At 40.3% G+C, this 23,267-nt stretch overlaps 1 protein-coding gene across 2 annotated transcripts in view; it reads left to right on the top strand.

The window, feature by feature from the left end:
• Positions 1–23,267, top strand: part of klhl20 (kelch-like family member 20) — an 85,227-nt gene that overhangs the window by 2,353 nt on the left and 59,607 nt on the right. For both annotated transcript variants that reach the window (XM_073063670.1, XM_073063669.1), the window contains exons 2-3: positions 12,465–13,038; positions 20,150–20,308. In XM_073063670.1, coding sequence (XP_072919771.1) covers positions 12,496–13,038; positions 20,150–20,308 — 702 coding nt within the window. In that variant the 5' untranslated portion in view covers positions 12,465–12,495. The remainder of the gene's footprint in view (positions 1–12,464; positions 13,039–20,149; positions 20,309–23,267) is intronic.

The following is a 23,267-nucleotide window of genomic DNA, read 5'->3' as shown; positions in this document are numbered from 1 at the left end:
GCAATGATCATGTACTCTTTTAAAGTTATATTAGGAAATAGTGACATCATTAAAGAGTTCAGCTGCTTTAGAGTTCTGGTTCTGAAAGTCACAACTTGATGAAATCCATTAACATTTCTAAAAGAAGTACAGTAAATACAAGATCTCTGTGTAAGTGAGGACTCTAACTAATTTTAGTTACTTTAAAAATTGTGACTTTTTAAGGCCTTGATAGAGTGGATGTGGAGAGGGTGTTTCCTTTGGTGGGAGAGTCTAAGACCAGAGGACAGCCTCAGAATAGAGGAGCGTCTTTTTAGAACGGAGATGAGGAGGAATTTATTTAGCTTGAGAGTGATGAATTTGTGGAATTCTTTGCCACAGGCAGCTTCTTTGCCAAGTCTTTACATATATTTAAGGCAGAGATTGATAGATTCTTGATTGGTCAGAGCAAGAAGGAATATGGGGAGAAGGCATGAGATTTGGGCTGAGAGGAAAAATGGATCAGCCATGATGAAATGGCGGAGTAGACTTGATGGGACAAATGCAAATAGCTTAATTCTGCTCTTATATCCCATGGTCTTATGGATTCCTCGGTGTTGTTGAGTTATACATTGGTTGAAGTATACAATGGAAATGAGAATTGGAAGACTGAGTTATTGTTTCAAAAGATTTATATTTCTATTTTGGAAGTTACCAAAACAGCAAATGTGTTGCTAATAAGGCAATGCTATGCAGTGCAATGGAACAGCAGTCTTGTTTCTATCACTTGCTTTTTCATATATAGAAAATATTTTAAAGATTCTATTGATTGTATTGGAAGGAATGCAGATGAGTTGAGTATTTAAAATATTGTATTAGTACATCTCTGAAATCTGAAACATTGTATATGTGAAACAAGAAGAAAGTAGCGTTTGTATATATTGAATTAGATTTTTCTTAAAATAAATCTTTTTGAAAGCTCTTTGTACTCTTGTTTTTGTGCCAGTGCCGATGCTGCTGTTAGTCTATGTTCTGGGAAGTAAATACAAACATAAAATGTTGGAAACAATCAGCAATTCAGTCCTCATCTGTGGAAAGAAATCTGCCGAGCATTTCCAATATTTTGCTTTGCATTCAGTTTGTAGCATCAAATGTTTTTTGGCTGATGAAAGACAAGGTCAGCAGTCACTCAAAAAGTTTTTTAATTTCTCTAGGCCAGAGGAGAGAATGAGTGGAAAGAATGTGTATTCTTTTGAGTTCAAAATAATTTTAGATGATCTTCATACTTTAATATATTTTTAAATGTTTTGGCTGAATGTTAAAGAAGCCATTTCGCTTGGGACGTAGGATTGGTCAGTTGGAATAGCGGTACTGTGGCATGAAAGAGAGCCAAAACCAGGCAATGTTGTCTCAGGCTAAGGATTTATTAATTAGGATTGTGATGAAAGGAAATCTCTTCACTTAAAGGGTTGGATCTTTGGAATTCACCTCTCCAAAGAATTGAGTATCTTTGCTGTTGAGACAAATGGATTTTCAATGGTAGCACAGGAGAAGATTGATACAAAGGATCAGCCATGTTTTTTTTTGGAGGTTAGACTGGCTTAATATTTCCAGCATATAATGTCCAGCAAATTTCTTAGTGACTTTTCCCTTTGGATTGTTTTAAGATTTAGGGTCAGAATTAGACTATTTGGTCCATTGAGTCTGCTCCGCCATTTTATCATGGCTGATCCAATTTTCCTCTCAGCTGCAATCTCATGCCCTCTCCTCATATCCCTTCATGCAGTGACTAATCAAGAAGCTATCAACCTCTGCTTTAAATATACATAAAGACTGAGCCTCCACAGTTACCTGTGGCAAAGAATTCCACAGCAAAGAATTCCTCTGGCTAAAGAAATTCCTTCTCATCTCCATGCTAAAATGACACCCATCTCAATTCTGAGGCTGGTCACCCCTCATTCTTCTAAATTCTAGTAAATACAAACACAGAGCTCTTCATATGACAAGCCATTCAATTCAGGAATAATTTTTGTGAACCTCTTTTGAACCCTTTCCAGTTTCAGCACACCCTTTCTAAGATAAGGGGCCCAAACCTTCTCATGATACTCCAGGTCAGGTGTCACCAGTGCTTTATAATGTTTCAACATTACATCCTTGCTTTTATATTCTAGTCCTCTTGAAATGAATGTGAACATTGCATTTGCCTTCAATCTGTAATCTGACTCAATCTGCCTTTATTAACCTCAATTAACCTTTAGGGAATCCTGCACAAGGACTCCCAAGTCTCTTCACATTGCAGTTTTTTTTTGTATTTTCTCTCCATTTAGAAAATAATCAACCCTTTCATTTCTTCTACCAAAGTGCATGACAATACACTTCTCAACACTGTATTCCATCTGCCATTTCTTTGCCCGTTCTCCTAATTTGTCTTAAGTCCTTCTGTAGCCTCTCTATTTCCTCAAAACTACCTGCATCTCGACCTGTCTTCATCTGATCTGCAAACTTTGCAACAAAGCCTCAATTACATCATCCAAATCATTGATATATAATGTGAAGAGAATCAGTCCCAACACAGACCCCCTTGGAACACCACTAGTCACCGGCAGCCAACCAGAAAAGGTACCTTTTATTCCCACTCTGTGCCTCTTGCAAATCAGCCATGTACAATCTTTTTTCGTAATTCCATGGGCTTGTAGTCACCTTGTGTGTCACCTTGCAAAGGACTTCTGAAAATCCAAGTACACGACATCAACCAATTTTCCTTACTTCAAAGAATTCCAACAGATTTGCCAGGCAAGATTTTCCCTTGAGGAAACCATACTGACTATGGCCTATTTTATCATGTGCCTCCAAGTACCCTGAGATCTCATCCTTAATAATTGACTCTAACATCTTCCCAACCATTGAGGTCAGATGAACTGAACTGACCTATTTCTTCTGTTGGATAAAATCTTATAGTTAACTTCCACTCCAGATGATTAATTTTCTGTTGATACTGCAATAATCTTTACTAACATAATTTAGTATGAGCAACCTGATTGAAAGTTTTAGAAAGTCGAGGTGGTTGCTATGTTAGTGAGTGGTTAAAATCTGGATGGAGTTGATGGAAATATGGAGAGAATAAAACAGGATTATTAAAATTTTATCTAAAATGTTGATTGATGGTCAGCATGGATTTGGTGGGCTGAAGGGTCTGTTTCTGTGTTGTATGGTTCTGATTTTTTTAATTGGATTTCTACCATTCAATATCAAACTAAACTTAAATGTTCATGAATTTGGAAGCCATTACCTGGAAGTTACCTATCTCCAAAAAGCTAATCACTTTAATAAGTATTATTAAAGTGCATTTTGTGTGATCTTACATACCACATTTCCAATAATTTTCTGCATAATATTATATAAAGAATCAAATTTATGGGTTTTCCAATGTAAACCATTCTATTTCAGATGTGGGCAAAGACTCACAGCACTTGTGTCCTGTTGTTGAATTTTGGAGTGTTACCTGAATTTAGGAGAGATTCAATTTGATTCTATTCTAGTCTAACCATGGTAATATTATTCCCTATCTTAATCTTAGTAATTCTACTTTGTGCAGAAATTTGAAAGAGTTATTTAGAAATCGTAACCTTGGAAGCTGTTTGAATTTTCCCTCTGGTCTCTGTTTCTATATTTTGATGTAGCGAAAATGTTTTCATAATTGCTGTAATCTGTTTTGCAGAGATCTTTTTGCTCCCATTATAATTGTTTTTACCTCCCTCTATTGCATGCTACAATTACCTTTGTTCTCCTTCAGTTAAAATGCACGTTTTTAAAATGTTACTATTTCATTTGAACAGGACTCATTCCTGCATGTCTTATTGACATTTGTCACATACCAGTGGAATCTAACTTGCCTTGACATCCTAAAGCCAAATTGCTTTTGTCCCTCATTTTCTTAATTGTGGTTGCATTTGATAACTTATAATTTTCAGGGGCCATCCTAGAGTCTTGAATTTTGAAAGATGATAACCAGAGTGCCCACTAACTTTTTAGCCACCTCTTCCGAAACTCTGAAATGTGGAACATTAATAACTTCTCTGGTTATTCTGTTTTCCTAACAGTTGCTATTTTTATATTTGTTCCTCATCTGTAGTAGATCAATCGTTCTATTATTTTTGTTTCTATTATGGATCAAGGCAAAAAAAAAATTCCTCTTTATTCCCCAATATAAATTCCCCCGTCTCTTTAAAGAACCCATGTTTGCTCTTGCTGGTATTTTACTTATGTTTAGAAGTTCTTGTGATCTGTTGCTTTGTTTATCATTGAGTCTAACTAAATTGTTTGGAGTATAAACCTGGAGTAGGTCCAACATCATTGACCAAATCATAACAGTTATTGAAGCTGGTTGAGAAATAATTGAAGTCTTTTCACCTCCTTCAGCACTGTGCCCAAGACTCATATTTGCATTGTTCTTGTAAATATCAGTAGCTGATCTTGATTGGGTTCAACATTCTCAGCCATGCAAGTTGGACTTGAACTATACTGTGTTACCTCATTTGTTGTTCATTAATGGTGACAATTTCTTTTATACTAATAAAGCCTGAATTGATATTAAACAAAACACAGAATACTAATTTTTCTTGTGAGTGAACGAGGTAGGTATTCCCTTTCATCTTTGATCTGTGTGATGGCAAATTCCTCCATAATGAGAATGTCATGCCTAGACCATTGGCTGACAATTGTACAGAAATAAATGGTAACTGAAGGTATTGAAATGAAGTGCAGTATCCAGAATGTCATTGCAAGCACCAAGATTTTGGACTAAACTGGAAATACAGATGGACGCTTGACAGCTGTGGCAGAGCTTGCACAGTATTACTTTCTACAAGTCAAGATCAGTTAGCAGAATTGGCAATGACCCATCACTGCTGAGTGAGCTCAATGCCTTTTTTGCATGCTTTGATAGAGATCGACTAAAGCTCAGCATTTAACAGAATTATCCTCATCAAGCTTAAAGACCTAGACCTCTGTACCTCCCTCTGCAACTAGATCTTCAATTTTCTCATTGGGACCTCAATCAGTGTGGATCTCTTCCTTGCTGACCATCAGCACAAATGAACCTCAAGGCTGTGTGGTTAGACCCTGTACTACTTGCTATACTCATGTGAATGTGTAGCTAAACACAACTGCAATGCCAACAACACACTGATGGACAAGACACCTGGTTGAGTGGTGCAGGAACAACAACCTCTAAACGTCAGTTAAGGGAAATTGGCATATTATCGAACACTCTAACAAACTTCTAGATGGACTTGAAAGTATTCTGACTCATATCATGGTCTGGTATGGCAATTGATATGCAAAGGAATGCAAGGAGCTACAGGGAGCAGTGGACTCAGCCCAATATATTGCAAGAACATCCCTCCCTCCATTGGTAGTATCTGCGAGACACTACCCCAAGTAGGCACCATCTATCATCAAAGATTTCCAATATGTAGTCCATGCTATCTTCTCGCAGCTACCATCAGGCAGCAGGTACAGAATCCCAAAGTCCCTCACCACCAAGTTCAAGAACAGCTGCTTCCCTTGAGCCATTCAGTTTTTGAACCAAGCAGGACAATTGTATTCACTACAGTTTAGCAATACTCTGACCACTTTGATCAGTATCAGGTTTATTACTATCACTGACATGTTTTGTGAAATTTGTTTTTTGGGAGCAGTACAGTGCAATGCATTAAAATGCTATCAGGTACAATAAAAAATATAAAAAATAAATAATAGTGCAAAAAGGGCAAAATATTGAGGTAGTGTTAATGGATTCAAGCACCATTCAGAAGTCTGATGGCAGAGGGGAAGAACCTGTTCCTAAACTGTTGTATGTGTGTCCTGGATGGTGAGGGTCCTTAATGATGGTCCAGAGGCCAGTGCCCATGATGAAGTTGATTGAGTTTATAACCCACTGCAACTTTTTCCAATTCTGTGCAGTGGAGCCTCAATACCAGACAGTGATGCAACCAGTCCGAATGCTGTCCATGGTACATCTGTCAAAATCTGCTAGAGTCTTTGGTGACGTACCTAATCTCCTTAAACTCCTAACGAAATATAGTCATTGATCAATTGCTACTGAAGTGGACTTTGTTTTTTTTGTTGTTTTCCAAATGTGTACTTACTATCTTGTAAAATTTGTGTATATATTTTTCTTGTGATGCTGTGTGACAATGTTGGATTTTAGAAAGAAGAAAGCATAATACGGATCTTGAGGGAGTTGTAAGTTTTCCTGTAGCGGGATAAGGAAAACTTTGAGAATCTATTTTTATTGGACTGTAGACGAGCCTAATAATAAAAAAACACTTAAAATTTTTAAAATGGCAAAAAGGTGGAAAGAGATGGATCGCAAAAGAGACTCGACAGGAAGCTCAGAAAACCTCAGCCTGCACCCCACCTTGTGCAGCTGGATCTTGGACTTCCTATTGGATCGCCGACAAGTGATAAGGATGGACTCCCTCACCTCTGCCCCTCTGACTCTCAACACAGGTGCCCTCCAGGGTTGTGTACTGAGTCCCTTCCTCTACTCCCTTTATACCCACGACTGTGCTGCCACACACAGCTCCAATCTGCTGATCAAGTTTGCAGATGACGCGACATTGATCGGCCTTATTTCCAATGGTGACGAGACAGCCTACAGAGGAGAGGTTTAACACCCTGACACAAGGTCCCAAGAGAACAACCTCTCCCTCAGTGTACAAAAAACAAAAGAGCCAATCGTGGATTAGAGGAGGAATGGAGACAGGCTCAGCCCGATCAACATCAATGGAACTGCAGTTGAGAGGGTGAGTAATTTCAAGTTCCTGGGTATACACATCACCGAAGATCTCACTGGACTGTGCACACCAAGTGTGTGGCAAAAAAAACACGACAATTCCTCTTCTACCTCAGGCGACTGAAGGTTCGGCATGAGCCCCCAAATCTTCAAGACCTTCTATGTGGGCACTGTTGAGAGCATCCTGACTGGCTGATAACTGCCTGGTACGGGAACTGCACCAACCTTGATCACTGGGCACCACAGAGAGTAGTACAGACAGCCCATCTGTGGATGTGAACTTACCTCTATTGAGGACATTTACAGCAGCAGGTGCATAAAGAAGGCCTCAAAGATCATCAGGGACACCTGTCACCCCAACCATAAACTGTTTTAGCTTCTTTCGTCTAGCAAATGGTACCACAGCATTAAAGCCAGGAACAACAGGCTAGGGGACAGCTTCTTTGTACAAGCCATTAGACTTATAAATTCTCATGTCTGTACATTGTGACTCCCTCACATTGTGGAACAGATGTAAGAGTTAAATAAATTCAAATTCAATTCATAATAAATACTTTAACATGTTAGAGGAAACTTCACACCCTATTTTCATTAGAACTGGCAAAGAGGAGCAAGATTGTTCTAAACCAAATACTGATGAGAGAACTGCATGTGGCTATATTGTTAACTAACTTTTTAATTGAGATACAGCAGAGCTCTTCATTATGAATACTTTGGCATAATTTTAATGCATTGTGAGATAGACAATGCTCTCAGATAAGATTGTGAAAGACTTCATATTTTGCCTTCCTTCCCCTATCTCCATTCTTGCACTCCTGGATATTGTAGATTTCATGCCATCATATCCGGGAACAGTGGAAAAACTTGAACATTGGTGGGAAAGAGACACAAAGAAACATGTGCTGCTGTATTTTGTAATATATATGCAATCTTGGTGCAAGGCCTGTGCCTGTCTTTATCCCATTTTAAGCTCTCAAAATTAATGAGTCTCAAATGATAAGGAAGCAATTCACCATTATAGGTGCATTGTTTAGTTTCCCATAATTGTTACATGGTATTTTATTACATTGAAGAATATTGCTGGAGGAACTCAGTGGGTCAAGCAGCATTTATGGTGATGGATTGATAGTCATGGTCCCTTCATCTGGACCTACTTGAAACGTTGCTCTATGTCTGCTGCTTGACCCATTGAGTTCCTCCAGTAGGCTGTGATTTTTTGATCTAGATTTCAGCATCTACAGTCTTTCATGACACCACTGTGTTAAGTTATCCAATTTATTAATTAAGCCATTGCCCAGAAATTCTTTCCCCTGTTCCTTTGGTTAATTCTCTCCAGTTGCATGGAAAGAGTTATGGCAATTCACTGATTTTTTTAAATTCTGCAAGACTTTGCTAGTAATACTGTCAGATGAGGGTCACCTTAATAATTGCATCTACATAGTGTAAATGATGCATGTGAAATCACATCAAGATTTGGTGATACAAAGTTTGTTTCACTCTTAACAGTTTGGCTGATGGGATAGGAGATCAAGCTCCATTTCAGAACTTGAATTATAACATAGGCTGAATGATGTGGATATCCTGCGGCATTATATGGAGTATAGCAATGATTCCTTTCAGTCATCTGGTCAACACTCATCCCTCTACAACAACAAAAGCAGACTAAAGCCAATTAACCTACAAGTTTGGGATTTGACAATGCATGAAATGATTCTAAAGTGCCTGGTATGGAAACACCAATGTCCCTGAATAGAAAGTCGTATAAAAAGAAGTGGATATGGTTCAGTAAAACCCACCTCACAGCAGCATCCATCATTAGGGATCCCCATCCAGGTCATGTTCTCTTCTTGCTTTTGCCATCAGGAAGAAGTTATAAGAGCTTCAAGACCCACACCACTAGGTTCAGGAACAGTTATTACCTCTCAACCATCAGGTTTTGAACCAGAGGGGATAACTTCATTCAACTTCACTTGCCCCATCAGTGAACTGTTCCCACAGCCTATAGATTCACTTTCAAGGACTCTTTATCTCATGTTTTCAATGTTTATTGCTTATTTATTTATTATAATTTCCTATTTTTCTTTTTTTTTGTATTTGCACAGTTTGTTGTCTTTTGATCCTTGGTTGTCCACCCTGTTGGTGCAGTCCTTCATTGAATCTATTATGGTTATTTGATTTATTGAGTATGTCCATAAGAAATAAATCTCGGGGTTGTATATGGTGACTTAAATGTGCTTTAATAATAAATTTACTTTGAACTTTGGAGCATAACGTGGATGTTCCCCAAATGTCGTATTTAGAAAGGTCTCTTGGACTTCTAACTGCTCATTGTTAGATTTTCACAGTGCTAATTAGATAACGAAACAGATGATATGTAACAAACCTTTGCAGTTCTTTGAATTTGTTCTTCAATTCTGATTAGCTGATCTTAGCTCAGACAGCTGTTAGCCTAAATATGCCAGCTCAGAGTAAAATACTTGTATAATAATAGCAATGGGCGAATTGCCAGGAACTTCATGGCAATGAAACATAGTAAGGTTCAACAGCTAAAAGTGAAGAAACAAAACTGGTGGAAACTCAAAATATTCCATTGTTTTGGTGCAATAGACCATGTTTTTTTTAATTTTTCCTTTTCCTAAGAAGGTTTATCCAGTAAGCAACAGACCATGTCTGTTGTACATGATGTATTAATAGAGTTGTTACTGGAGTACTTACTGTTTATTACCTGCCTAGCAGTCTATCCTTTTTTAAGTATCTTAAGTGCTATCTCTTCTGTGGCATATCAAGTGTGGATTTCAAGACCTTTTGCTGTTCTTGAGCTGGGTATAAGAACGTAAGAGATAGGAGCAGGAGTAGGCCAATCGGCCCCTCAAGCCTGCTCCGCCATTCAACAAGATAATGGCTGATCCAATCTTAACACTAGTTTTCACCGAATCCCACAAGGCAACAGTGCCAACCAACAGGGCACCATGCTGCCCATTTTATTTTATTATTCATCCCGCCCAAACCCATGTGATCACCCGGGGGAGTAAAACCGAGTTGCCAATTGAGGAGAAAAAATCTGGAAAATTCCTCTCCGACCCATCCAGGCTATCTAAAACTGGTCCAGGAGATCACATGGCTGATCTAAACCTAGCCTCATGTCCACTTACCTGCTCGCTCACCGTATCCCTTAATGCCATTTTTATCCAGGAAAATGTCTATCTCCGTTTTGAATTTATTGAGTGTAGTAGCTTCCACAGCTCTCTGGAGCAGTAAATTCCACAGCCCCACTACCCTCTGAGTGAAGAAATTTCTCCGCATCTCAGTCCTGGAACGGCATCCCCTTATTTTAAGATTATGCCCCCTAGTCCTAGTTTCACCCATCATTGGGAACATTCTCCCCGCATCCACCTGATCAAGCCCCTTCACAATCTTACATGTTTCAATAAGATCGCCTCTCATTCTTTGGAACTCCAATGAGTAGAGTCCCAATCTACTCAACCTCTCATCATACATCAACCCACCCATCCCCGGAATTAACCTAGTGAACCTTCTCTGCACTGCCTCGAGAGCCAGTATGTCCTTTCTTAAATATGGACACCAGAACTGCACGCAGTACTCCAGGTGTGGTCTCAACAATACCCGGTACAACTGCAGTAAGACCTCCCTGTTCTTATACTCCATTCCCCTAGCAATAAAAGCCAGCATTCCATTGGCCTTCTTGGCCACCTGCTGCACTTGCATACTAACTTTTTGTGTTTCCTGCACCAGGACCCCCAGATCCCTTTGTACAGAAGCACTTTCTAGTTTCTCTCCATTTAGATAATAACTTGCTCTATTATTTTTCCTGCCAAAGTGCAAGACCTCACACTTGTAAGTATTATATTTCATCTGCCAAATGTCTGCCCAATCACTCAGCCTATCTATGTCCCCCTGCAGGGTTTCAATGTCCTCCGCACTCATTACACTCCCTCCCATCTTTGTGTCATCAGCAAACTTCGATACGTTGCACTTAGTCCCTTTCTCCAAATCATTAATATAGATTGTAAAGAGTTGGGGTCCCAACACCGACCCCTGCGGAACACCACTAGTCACCAACTGCCAGTCTGAGAATAAACCATTTATCCCAACTCTCTGTTTTCTGTTAGAAAGCCAATCCTCCACCCATGCCAGAATATTATCCCCAATCCCATGATTTTTTGCTTTAAGTAATAATCTTTGGTGTGGCACCTTGTCAAATGCCTTTTGGAAGTCCAAATACACCACATCCACTGGTTCCCCTTTATCTACCCTATATGTTATGACCTCAAAGAACTCCAACAAATTTGTCAAACATGACTTCCCTTTTGTAAAGCCATGCTGACTTTGTCCTATTAAGCTATGTTTATCCAAATGCCCTGTTACTGTTTCCTTAATTATCGATTCCAACATTTTGCCAACCACAGATGTTAGGCTAACTGGCCTATAATTCCCAGCCTTCTGTCTATTGCCCTTTTTAAATAAAGGAGTTACATTAGCATTTTTCCAATCTGCCGGGACCATTACCGAGTCCAGCGAGTTTTGAAAAATTATCACTAATGCATCCACAATCCCGACCACCACTTCCCTTAAGACCCTAGGATGCAAGCCATCCGGTCCAGGGGATTTATCCACCCTCAGTCCCATTAATTTATCAAGTACCATTTCCTTGGTGATTTGAATCATAGTTAGCTTCTCTCCCCCTAGAGCCCCCTGTTTATCCAGTGTTGGGATATTTTGAGTGTATTATCTAGCTGATAATTGGTAAAATCTGATAATTGTTCCCTAGTTTGTTTTCAGATTTTTTTTAATGTTCTTTTTTCATTGTATGGTCATGGTCAAGGGTGGCAGTTCAACAAAAACACTGAAATTAACTGTTAACTATGACATTGTAACCAGAGGTCATATTGCTGTATTGGTGGCTAATATTAATAAACTCAGGTCATTTCATGAACACCACTGTTGTGATCTCAATAACAATATATTTGCTCTTCTAACCTTCACTGATTGATCCTCTGTGGTTGAATGATAAAGTAGATTGTACCAGATAACATCAGTATTAATGGATTAACACAATGAACTTATATCAGTCATTTTATAGTTCACTGTCAGAGTAGAGTATGAAAGTATTTAAACAATGTTATTTTAAGGCTCACAAACAAGAGAAAATCTGCAGATGCTGGAAATCCAAGCCACACTTACAAAATGCTGGAGGAACAGAGCAATCCAAGCAGCATCTAAGAAAAGGGTACAGTTCACGTTTCGGGCTGAAACCCTTTGGTAGGATTTGAAATGTCAACTGTACTGTTATTTTAAGGCTTCTGTCTGTTATCCTTTGCATCCTTCTGGCTATTCTTTCTATAACTTGAAGATTGCGGACTGTTGTGTCAATAAGCACTATCAGTGAATATCCTGAGTATGTGCTGAAGGGAATTCATTGACAAAGTGATTTGTTCTATTTCTGTCTGCAATCCTCACCGGCACTCTATTGTTCCACCTTCTTGTACTGATTTTGAGCTGCTTGATGATGGATTTTGCAGTAAGGTGTTGTGACTGGGGTGAGTAACCTGCCATAGATTAGTGTATTGTTTCAATATGATGGAAAATCAGTATTAACGTTGCACAGTGTTGAACTGATTGCAAATGAAGTGTAAATTTGATAAGGAATGGTGATTTCTGTGTCTGAAATGTGCTTTTCTTTTCTCAGGTATATTAGTGTCTGCCCAGGAGAGATCAGAATGGATGTCACGAGCCGATGTACGCTTGGCGATCCCAACAAGCTGCCTGAGGGTGTACCTCAACCAGCTAGGATGCCATTTGTATCAGACAAGCATCCCCGACAGACTTTAGAAGTGATTAATCTTCTGAGGAAGCACCGGGAACTCTGTGATGTGGTACTGGTTGTGGGTGCAAAAAAGATTTATGCACATCGAGTTATCTTATCTGCCTGCAGCCCTTACTTCCGAGCCATGTTCACTGGTGAACTTGCAGAAAGCCGGCAAACAGAGGTAGTGATTCGTGATATCGATGAGCGAGCTATGGAGCTTTTAATTGACTTTGCATACACGTCTCAGATAACAGTAGAAGAGGGGAATGTACAGACCTTGCTGCCAGCAGCTTGCCTCCTGCAGCTGGCTGAGATCCAAGAGGCATGCTGCGAGTTCCTGAAAAGACAACTTGATCCCTCCAACTGCCTAGGGATCAGAGCTTTTGCTGACACCCACTCCTGCAGAGAACTGCTCCGCATTGCTGACAAATTCACTCAGCACAACTTCCAAGAGGTAAGGGCTAATGAAAAGGGACAAGGTTCACATTTTCTCTATGCATTTAAACTTAAGTAGTGGCCCCCATGACACTGCCACATTTGTACCATGTTCACAATTGAATGTTCATGGTGCAGTAAAACTGGTTGTTCTCAATTTAATTAGTTTGAAATCAATTCTTATTTGCAACTTTTAAAGGTAAGTAGGTGAGGTAATAGAATTATTTTATTTCTTGGAAAATGGAAGCAGAAGAGTGACTTGATTGGTATATAGAATTATGAGAGGCATAGTTAGGGTAGAAGGTCAGAGGGTAGAAATGTCAAGTTATCGAGAGCATAGCTTTATGGTGAGAAGGCGAAAACTTAGAAACAAGGCAAATTTATTTTATACAGAGTGCTGGGTGTCTAACATTTAGATAGTCACCCAAACATGCAGAGAATAGAGAGCTTAATAGACTCTGTGCAGGTAGGTGGTTTAGTTTTATTGTCATCATGACATGGTGGATCGGAGGAACTGTAACTGTGCTGTACTGTATGTAGTTATGTTGTTTTCAGCATCAAATCTAATTGATCTATTTTATAGTACTTGGTGGAACGATGATAATTCTGCCTTTCTCTCTGTTTTATACATTACTTTTAAAGAGAAGGAACATTTAAATTGGCCTGTATTTGCTTGGAAGAGAAGTTTAAAACAATTTATTTCCATGCTGTGAATGTATAAGAATGGATCTCTTAAATATCTACTAGATATTTCTGCCAGTGTTTTTCAATGGTGGATGCCCCTGCGCAGCAGGGTGGTTGGGAGCCCCTGCACAGTGGTGGTGGCTGGGATCTTCAGAAAACCACCAGATAGAAATAGTCCACGCCACCAGATTTGCTATACTACATGCATCTCAACTAGTTAACATAATGCATTGGTTTTAACATGTTTTGACCATAATAAAGTATAGGCATGTTTTTGTGATTTCTGATAGTTCCCACACATAGCTGTGCCTCTGATTTGTTTTATTATTTTAAGGCAGTGATGAGGAAACACTGTTCAGTTTCTGATTAGGGAAGGAAATTTAAAGGTTTTATTATCCTAGAGTATTTGGGTAACTTATGAGTAGTGCAAACACATTCCTTTGCCGTAAGCTACAAATGTTGCATAACGTCTGATTTAAAACGAGTATCTCACTTGAAAAGAATTACTATCCTCTTGTCTCTTTACATAAGCTAGTCATGCTGGGAAGTTGATAAAGAACTGAAGAAGGGGGAATCTGATAGGAGAGGACAGAGACTACAAAGAGCGGGATCTCCTGATGGCCGGCCACCCATTTACCATTTCAATTCTACTTCCCATTTCCACTCCAACATGTCAGTCCAGGGCCTCCTCTACTGCCACGATGATGCTATACTCGGGTTGGAGGAGCAACACCTTATATTCCATCTGGATAGCCTCCAACCTAATGGCATGAACATTGACTTCTCGAATTTCCGTTAATTGCAGTCTCCCCCAGGTTAGAGAGGGAAACAGGAATGGGAAATGGTGAAGGGGAGCCTCCCCCTTCACATTCCCCATTCCTGTTACCCTCTCTCACCTTATCTACTTACCTGCCCATCACCTCCCTCTGTGGTGCTCCTCCACATTCCCTTTCTTCCATGGTTTTCTCCCCCTCTTCTATTAGATTCCCCTTTGTCTTTCACCAGTCAACTTAATAGCTATTTACTTCACCCCCTCCCCCTCTCCTGGTTTCACCTGTCACCTTGTACTTTTTTCCTTCCCTCCTTGACCCACCCTTTTCACTCTGACTTCTCCCCTTGCTTTGCAGTCCTGATGAAGGGTCTCGGCCCAAAACATTGGCTGTTTTCTCTTTTCCATAGATGCTGCCTGGCCTGCTGAGTTCCTCCAGCATTTTGTGTGTGTTGCATTGGATTTCCAGCATCTGCAGATTTTCTTGTGTTGAAGATAGGCTGCTGCTCATTTCTAGCATTTAACCTTCTGATTTGAGTACATGTGTTGCAAATAAAGATAGGTGGGGTTATGTGGAGAAATGAGTAGCTGCTTGCAGATGACTCTTTTTGAAAAGGTCAGCTTTCAGTCTGGAGTTGGCTCAGTCCTAATGTTTCGATATTTTGAGGCCTGTGGTATATTTTCATTAAAGGTAAATGTTTTTACCACTGTTGATATGTGGAACTCACATTTCATAAGATCTTAAAATGATGCCTTTGGTAATGAGTTGGTCTGGGTAACGTGCAGGTTCTTGCTGTATTTGAAAGTACTGATGCTTGCTTTTTTTGGAAGCTGTTGATTTCATGCTTATTGCCAGATTTATGAACATTTGGAGAGGCATAATATGATTAGGAATAGCATGGCTTTGTCAAAGGCAGGTCGTACCTTATGAGCCTGATTGAATTTTTTGAGGGTGTGACTAGACACATTGATGAAGGAAAAGCAGTAGATGTAGTGTATATGGATTTCAGCAAGGCATTTGATAGGGTACCCCATGCAAGGCTTATTGAGAAAGTAAGGAGGCATGGGATCCAAAGGGACCTTGCTTTGTGGATCCAGAATTGGCTTGCTCACAGAAGGCAAAGAGTGGTTGTAAAGGGGTCATATTCTGCATGGAAGTCGGTGACCAGAGGTGTCCTCCGGGATCTGTTCTGGGACCCCTTCTCTTTGTGATTTTTATAAATGATCTGGATGAGGAGGTGGAGGGATAGGTTAGTAAATTTGCTGATGACACAAAGGTTAGGGGTGTTGAAGATAGTGTGGAGGGCTGTCAGGTTACAGTGGGACATTATTAAGATGCAAAATTGGGGTGAGAAATGGCAGATGGAGTTCATCCCAGATAAGTGTGAGGTGGTTCATTTTGATAGGTCAAATATGATGGCAGATTATAGTATTAATGATAAGACTCTTGGCAGTGTGGAGGATCAGAGGGATCTTGGGGTCTGAGTCCATAGGACACTCAAAGCTGCTGCGCAGATTGACTGGGTGGTTAAGAAGGCATATGGTGCATTGGTCTTCATCAACCATGGGATTGAGTTCAAGAGCTGAGAGGTAATGTTACAGCTATATAGGACCCTGGTTACACCCCACGGAGTACTGTGCTCATTTCTGGTCACCTCACTGTGTATAGTGACCACAATGTGGAATCTATAGAAAGGGTGCAGAGAAGATTTACTAGGATGTAGAGGAGATTTAGAAGGATGTTGCCTGGATTGGCGAGCATGCCTTATGAGAATAGGTTGAGTGAACTTGGCATTTTCTCCTTGGAGCAACAGAGGATGAGAGGTGACCTGACAGAGGTGTATAAGATGATGAGAGGCATTGATCGTGTGGATAATCACAGGCTTTTTCCCAGGGCTGAAATAGCTAACATGAGAGGACACAGTTTAAAGGTGCTTGAAAGTAGGTACAGAGGAGATGTCAGGGGTTTTTTACACAGAGAGTGGTGAGTGTTTGGAATGGGCTGCCGGCGACAGTGGTGGAGGCTGATACACTAGAGTCTTTTAAAAGACTCCTGGATAGGTACAGGGAGCTTAGAAAAATAGAGAGCTATGGGTAACCCAAGATAATTTCTAAAGTAAGTAAAGTAAGTCCTGACGAAAGGTCTTGGCCCAAAACGTCGACTGCGCTTCTCCTTATAGATGCTGCCTGGCCTGCTGTGTTCCACCAGCATTTTGTGTGTGTTGGTCTAAAGTAAGTACATGTTTGGCACAGCATTGTATTGTGCTGTAGGTTTTCAATGTTTCTAATTTGTTGGAGCTGCCTGAGATACCTCTGGACCCATAAGACATGGGAGCATAATTAAGCCATTTGGCTTATTGAGTCTGCTCCACCATTCCATCATAGCTGATTTATTATTCCTCTCAACCCCTAGTCCCTGCCTTCTCCCTGTAACCTTTGAAACCCTTACTAATCAAGAAACTATCAACCTCTGCTTTGGACTCCCTGATGGACTTCATCTTGGGGAATAAAGAAAACAGCCAGTAAGTCATAATTAATTTTCAAAATTTGTCTGGTTCAGCGAACGTTCCATTAAACAGCAAATGTAACTCCACTTCAGTGTGGGGAAAGCTGGAAACTGCAGGCCAGTTCACTTAATTATATAGGGAAAATGTTAAAGTTTTTATTAAAGACATTATAGCAGGACACTTAAGGAAGAACATCCAGGTAATCAGGTAATGTCCATATCGCTTAATCATGTTTAACCATTTGTTGGAATTCTTTGAAGAAATAATCTTGGATTTCCAGAAGTCATTTAGTAAGGTGCTACATCAAAGGTTATTAAAGGAAATAAAAGCTGTTTGTGTAGAGGGTAATATGGAGAGAGGACTGACTAGTTCAGCAGAAAAAAAATAGATTTAATTTTTTCTCTTCTTGGCAGGATGTGATGAGAGTTGTGTAATTTATGTCATTGATTTGAATGTAGGAACTAATGATAAGGTTGCCAAATTGGAATATAGCTGTGAAGAGGATATTAGGTGGCAATAAAGGGATTTCAGTAAGTTAACTGAGTAGGCAAAGATCTGTAGTCATAGAAGATATAGAACTATGTGTCACAGAAACGAACCTAACACATCCATGCCAACTGTGATGCCTTTCTACGCTAATCCCTTCTCCCACATTAGGCTCATACCCTTCTCCTTTTCTATACAGTACCTGTCCAAAGGCCACTTAAGTGCTTCTACAACTGCTTCTTGCAGTTCATTCCATAAAACCGCCACCTTATGTGTGGAAAAACTTGCCTCTGAAATTGCCTTTAAATCTTTCCTCTCTCACCTCAAACCAATGTCCTCTAATTTTAAATGCATGAGATTCTGCAGATGCTGGAACTCCAGAGCCACACACCTAAGTTGCTGGAGGAACTCAGCAGGTCAGGCAGCATCTATAGAAATTAATATTCAGTTGACTTTTCGGGCCGAGACCTTTCATCAGCAATGGAAAAGAAGGGGGAAGATGACAGAATAAAAAGGTGCAAGGAAAGAAGTCAAGCTGGAAAGTGACAGATGTAGCTAGGTTTTGGGGTGGGGGGGGGGATGAATGAAGTAAAAGCTGGAGGTGATAGTTGGAAAAGACTGAAGAAAAAGGAATCTGTTAGGAGAGGAGAGTGGACAATGGGAGGAAGGGAAGAAGGAGGAGCACCAGGGGAAGAAAATAGACAAGTGAGAAGAGGTGAGGCCAGAGAAGGAAAAAAAAGATTACAAGAAAGAGAAAGCAGGGAAGGAGAGAATACGAAATTTTCTAGCCCTTCAAGCCACGCCACCACCGCAACCCCCAGCAAACCTGATTAACCGTAACCTAATTACAAGACAATTTACAATAACCTACCTGATACATCTTTGGACTATAAGAGGAAACCGGAGCAGGGAAAAGCCACACATTTCACAAGGAGGATGTACAGAGCCTCCTTACAGAATGGCACCAGAGTTGAACTCTGAACTCCAGAATACCCTGAGCTCTAATAGCGTTGCGCTGGTGCCCAAATTATTGTCTATTTTAGGTTTTGCTAGGTCATCTCCTGGTGGTGATGTACAGTGACTTAATGATGTCCTGGAAGCAGGTTGCATGTCCATCCACTTAATAATATATGGTTTGTTCCATGTGCTAAATCTGTCAAAGTCAGTGTTTATGCATACATGAATGGCTATTGTATGTTGCACTTGCAAGAAGTTTTCACATATTTTAAAGGATAATGATAGAAGCAAGTGTTACATCACAGGTTTATTTGACTAATCAGGCCATCACTGCCCTTGGGTTCTATGATTCAATCCTGTTTTTAATTATATTTTAAGCTACATAACAGCAAGTTTACTACCTAAGCCACTGAGGGAAAACAATCTAACAGGTGAGTTCAGCTGATGATTTTCCAGCGTTATTTGTCAGCTAAACTCTTGCTTATTTATGATTTTCAGTTTTTAAAAAAAGCTATTATTTATAGAGTACTCTAAAAATATTGGAACATATCGTGACTACTTAACAATCAAATAGTTTTCTGGCATTTACTGCAGTTTTATGTGAAGAATTGGAGTCTCTTGAGAAATTTCATTGGGTGGTAATGTCTGGGGGGGGTGGGGAGGTTGGCTGTTTGTGCAGAATTGAGGACAATGTTCCTTGGAGGCTGTTTTACAAGATGTAAGGTTACTGATCTGAAGCTTATGAATGTGTAACCTTCATCCTCAAATTGGAGTTTGAAAAACATTTTAGAGACGTTGGTTGCATTTCTCACTTATCCTGCATGAAATCAAATACATTGAAGAGGCAGTAACAAAATTAATGAACTTTGGAGTGGAAAGGGAGGTTGACGATGGATCACTTGAAGTCAAGTGTTGACATCAGAGAGGTAGACTGTCATAGGCTGTGGAGATGAGCGTTGCTCATGAACAAGTGGTTGACATGAAATGCAAAGAGAACCACACAAAAAATACTGTAGGAACTCAGGAGGTCAGGTAACATCTATTGAAAGGAATAAGGAATCAACGTTTCGGGCTGAGACCCTGTCCTATTTAAAGGTCTCGGCCCAAAATGTCAAGTCTTTATCTCCTTTCATAGATGCTGCCTGACCTGCTGAGCTCCTCCAGTAGTTTGTAGATTCCCAGCATCTACAGAATTTCTTGTGTTTATTAGGTGTCGAGAAGCTGAGTTAACATTTTAGTGGGAATACAGTTGACAAAGGAAGAATCTGGAAGATGAATACTGAAATAAATAGAAAATGCTAAAAAATACTCGGGAGGTTTAGCAACTACTGTGAAGAAAGAAGCAGTTAACTGTGTTTTACATTCCATAAATGTTGCCTGGCCTGCTAAATATTTCAGCATTAAAAGCAGGAAGTTGGCCCCAACAGGATTTGGGGAAATGGAAAACACTGGAGAAGAACATGACTGGAGATGATCATAAACTGATAATTTTAAAATTCAGGAGCTCATTTTCATAGCATTTGTACCTTATATACGTATGCCTTTGACAAACAATAGGTTTAAGTTCGAGTTTATCGACATGGGATTTTAAAGCAGGTTGTAAACTGTTCCAGACATCCAGTAGCTTGAAAATAAAGGTATTTGATGACCAGTGAGAGTTTTGTTATGAAATGCTGTGGTATGTTGTTTAATTGCTCTGTAAAATATATTTTTCCCTTTACTTTCAGGTGATGGAGAGTGAGGAGTTCATGCTATTACCGGCAAATCAGCTGATTGATATTATTTCCAGTGATGAGCTGAATGTGCGTAGTGAAGAACAAGTTTTTAATGCAGTTATGGCTTGGGTTAAATACAGTATTCAGGAGAGACGACCACAGCTTCCCCAGGTGAGATAGCATCCAGGTGAAAATCTGAATTCTTACATCTTGGATTGTTCCGTTTCAAAACCTTAAATAGTTGGCAGACTATGTTTGCTTAACATCTGTTGTTTGCAAGATAATCTATAATCATGTCTCCATAAATGAAGAGGAGGTATTAGGTGCCTTGGCGGGCTTAAAGGTGGATAACACTCCAGGACCAGATGAGATTTATTTCAGGGCATTATAGGAAGCAAATGAAGAGATTACCAGGGTTTTGGCTAAAACTTTCAAATCTTTTGTGGATGCAACTAGATGACTGGAGGATATCAAATGTGTGATGCCCCTTTTTAAGAAAGGCAATAGGCAAAAGCCTAGAAACTATAGACCTGTTAGCCTAACATTTTGGATGGGATGGTGCTGAGGGAAAGGATTAATGCTGTTTTGGAAAAGCAGGGACTAATTAGAGACTGCCATTATGACTGTCTGACCAGTTTGTTTGATTTCTTTGAAGAGGCATCAAAGCATGTTCAAAGTTCAAAGTAAATTTATTATCAAAGTACATATATGTCACCATATACAACCCTCAGATTCATTTTCTTGCAGGCATTCACAGTAGATGCAGAGAAACAATGGAATCAATGAAGAGCCACATACAACAGAGATGGACAAACAACCAATGTGCAAAAGTCAACAAACTGTGCAAATACAAAAAGAAAAAAAAACCCAAACAAAGTAATAATAAGTAAATAAGCAATAAATATCGAGTACATGAGATGAAGAGTCCTTCAAAGTGAGCCCATATGTTGTGGAATCAGTTTAGTGTTGGGATGAGTAAATTTGAATGAAATTATCCCCTCAGATTCAAAAGCCTGATGTTTGAGGAGCAATAATTGCTCGTGAACCTAGTAGTATGGGTCTTGATGCTCCTTTACCACCTTCCTGATGGTAGCGTTGAGAAGAGAGCTTGGCCTGAATGGTGAGGGTCCTTGATGATGGATGTTGCTTTTCTGCAACAGTGCTCCATATAGATATGCTCAATGGTGGATAGGATTTTATCTGTGATCACCTGGGACATATCCACTAATTTTTGTGGTAATTTTCTGTTCAAGGGCATTGGTGTTTCCATACCAGGCTGTGATGCAAACAGTCAATATACTCTCCAACACCGATCTATAGAAGTTCGCCAGAGTTTTGGATGACATGCTAAAACTTTGCAAACTTCCAACAAAGTAGAGGTGCTGCTGTGCCTTCTTTGTAATGGCACTTGCATGCTAGACCCAGGACAGATCCTCTAAAATGGCGATGCTGAGGAACTTAAAAGTTGCTGACCCTCTTCACCAATGATCCTTGGATAAGAACTGGCTTATGGACCTCCAATTTCCTCTTCCTGTGGTCAATAATCGGATCTTTGGATTTGCTGACATTGAGAGGTGGTTGTTGTGGCACCACTTGGCCAGATTTTCAGTTTCCCTCTGATATGCTGATTTATCAAGATCTTTGATTTGGCTAATGACAGTGGTGTTAGCAGCAAATTTAAATATGGCATTAGAGCTGTGCTTAGCCTCACAGTCATAACTATAAAGCGAGTAGAGCAGGGAGACCAAAGCACAGAGCCTTGTGGTGTACCTGACTGATGGTGATTGTGGAGGAGAAGTTATTACCAATCTGAACTGACTGGGTGGGGTCTGGATGTTACCATCACAAACACATCCAGGTGAGAGCAAATAGAAGCCATAGCTTACTGCAGAGGTCCATGCATGGCTGAGGGATCTTGATGCTGCCTTTAGATCGGGGTACGTGACAGCTCTCAGGGAAGCAAGAACTGTGCTTTCCTGCTCCATCAGGAAGGCGAAACAGAAGCATGCTCAGAGAATATACAACCACTTCTGCAATACTGGAGTCATGATGTGTATATGGCAGGGAATTCAGAGGATTACAGACTACAAGTTTACCCTGTGCATCAGTGACCAGGATGCCTCATTTCCTGACAGGCTGTATGTCTTTTACACCCGGTTTGATGCACAGAGAAAAGTGCAGGCAAGGAAGGCACTAGGGGAGCAGAAACCCAGCCCAGCTAACTGAAATGTGGATGGATATATTCACCATCTCTTTGGTACGGTCCATTGTCTCCCTCGATTTTCAAATTGGGAACTATCATTCCAGTGCCAAAGAAGGTGATAGTAAACTGTCTAAATGACTGTCATCCAGTGGCATTAACATCTATCATTATGAAATGCTTTGAGGAGCTGGTGGTGGAGCATATTCAAGCCTTTCTCCTGGCTACATTGGACCCTTTCCAGTTCGTTTATCACTCAAATTGATCCACTGACGATGCCATTGCCTCTGCCCTCCACTTTGTCCTGTCCCACCTGGAAAATAGAGCCTCATATGCTAAGCTGCTGTTCATAGACTTCATTTTGCCATATAACACCATCATACTCCAGAAAATAGTGGGGAGTCTGTCCTCGCTGGGTCTCAACACCTCCCTCTGTAACTGGATCCTGGACGACTTAACAGAAAGGTGACAGTCAGTGCCTGTGGGTAGCAACGTCTCTAGTCCCATTATGCTGAGCACTGGCGCTCCTCTGGGCTGTGTGCTCAGCCCATTCCTGTTCACAACTTCACACTTGCACGACTATGCTCAAACTCTCATCAAGTTTGTGGATGACAGAATAGTAGGTGGCCTTGTTAACAACAATGATTCAGAATACAGAGAGGAAGTGGAGCGGCTGGTGTGAGAGCAACAACCTTAGTGAAGGTGGAGAAGACCGAGGAAATGATTGTGGACTTCAGGAAGGTGCAGATGAACCATCTTCCTCTGAACATACTTGGCTCCTCCATAGAGAGAGTTATGTGCACCAAGTTCCTGGGTGTTCATATCATGGACGACCTCACCTCAATATTACCTCCCTGAATAAGAAGGCACAGCAGTGCCTGTATTTCCTAAGGAGATTGAGGCAAGTGAGGTTCTCCACAACCCCCTCCC

The sequence above is a fragment of the Hemitrygon akajei genome, chromosome 12, assembly GCF_048418815.1.
Source record: "Hemitrygon akajei chromosome 12, sHemAka1.3, whole genome shotgun sequence".
NCBI lineage: Eukaryota > Metazoa > Chordata > Chondrichthyes > Myliobatiformes > Dasyatidae > Hemitrygon > Hemitrygon akajei.
This window is presented reverse-complemented; position numbering and strand designations above follow the sequence as displayed.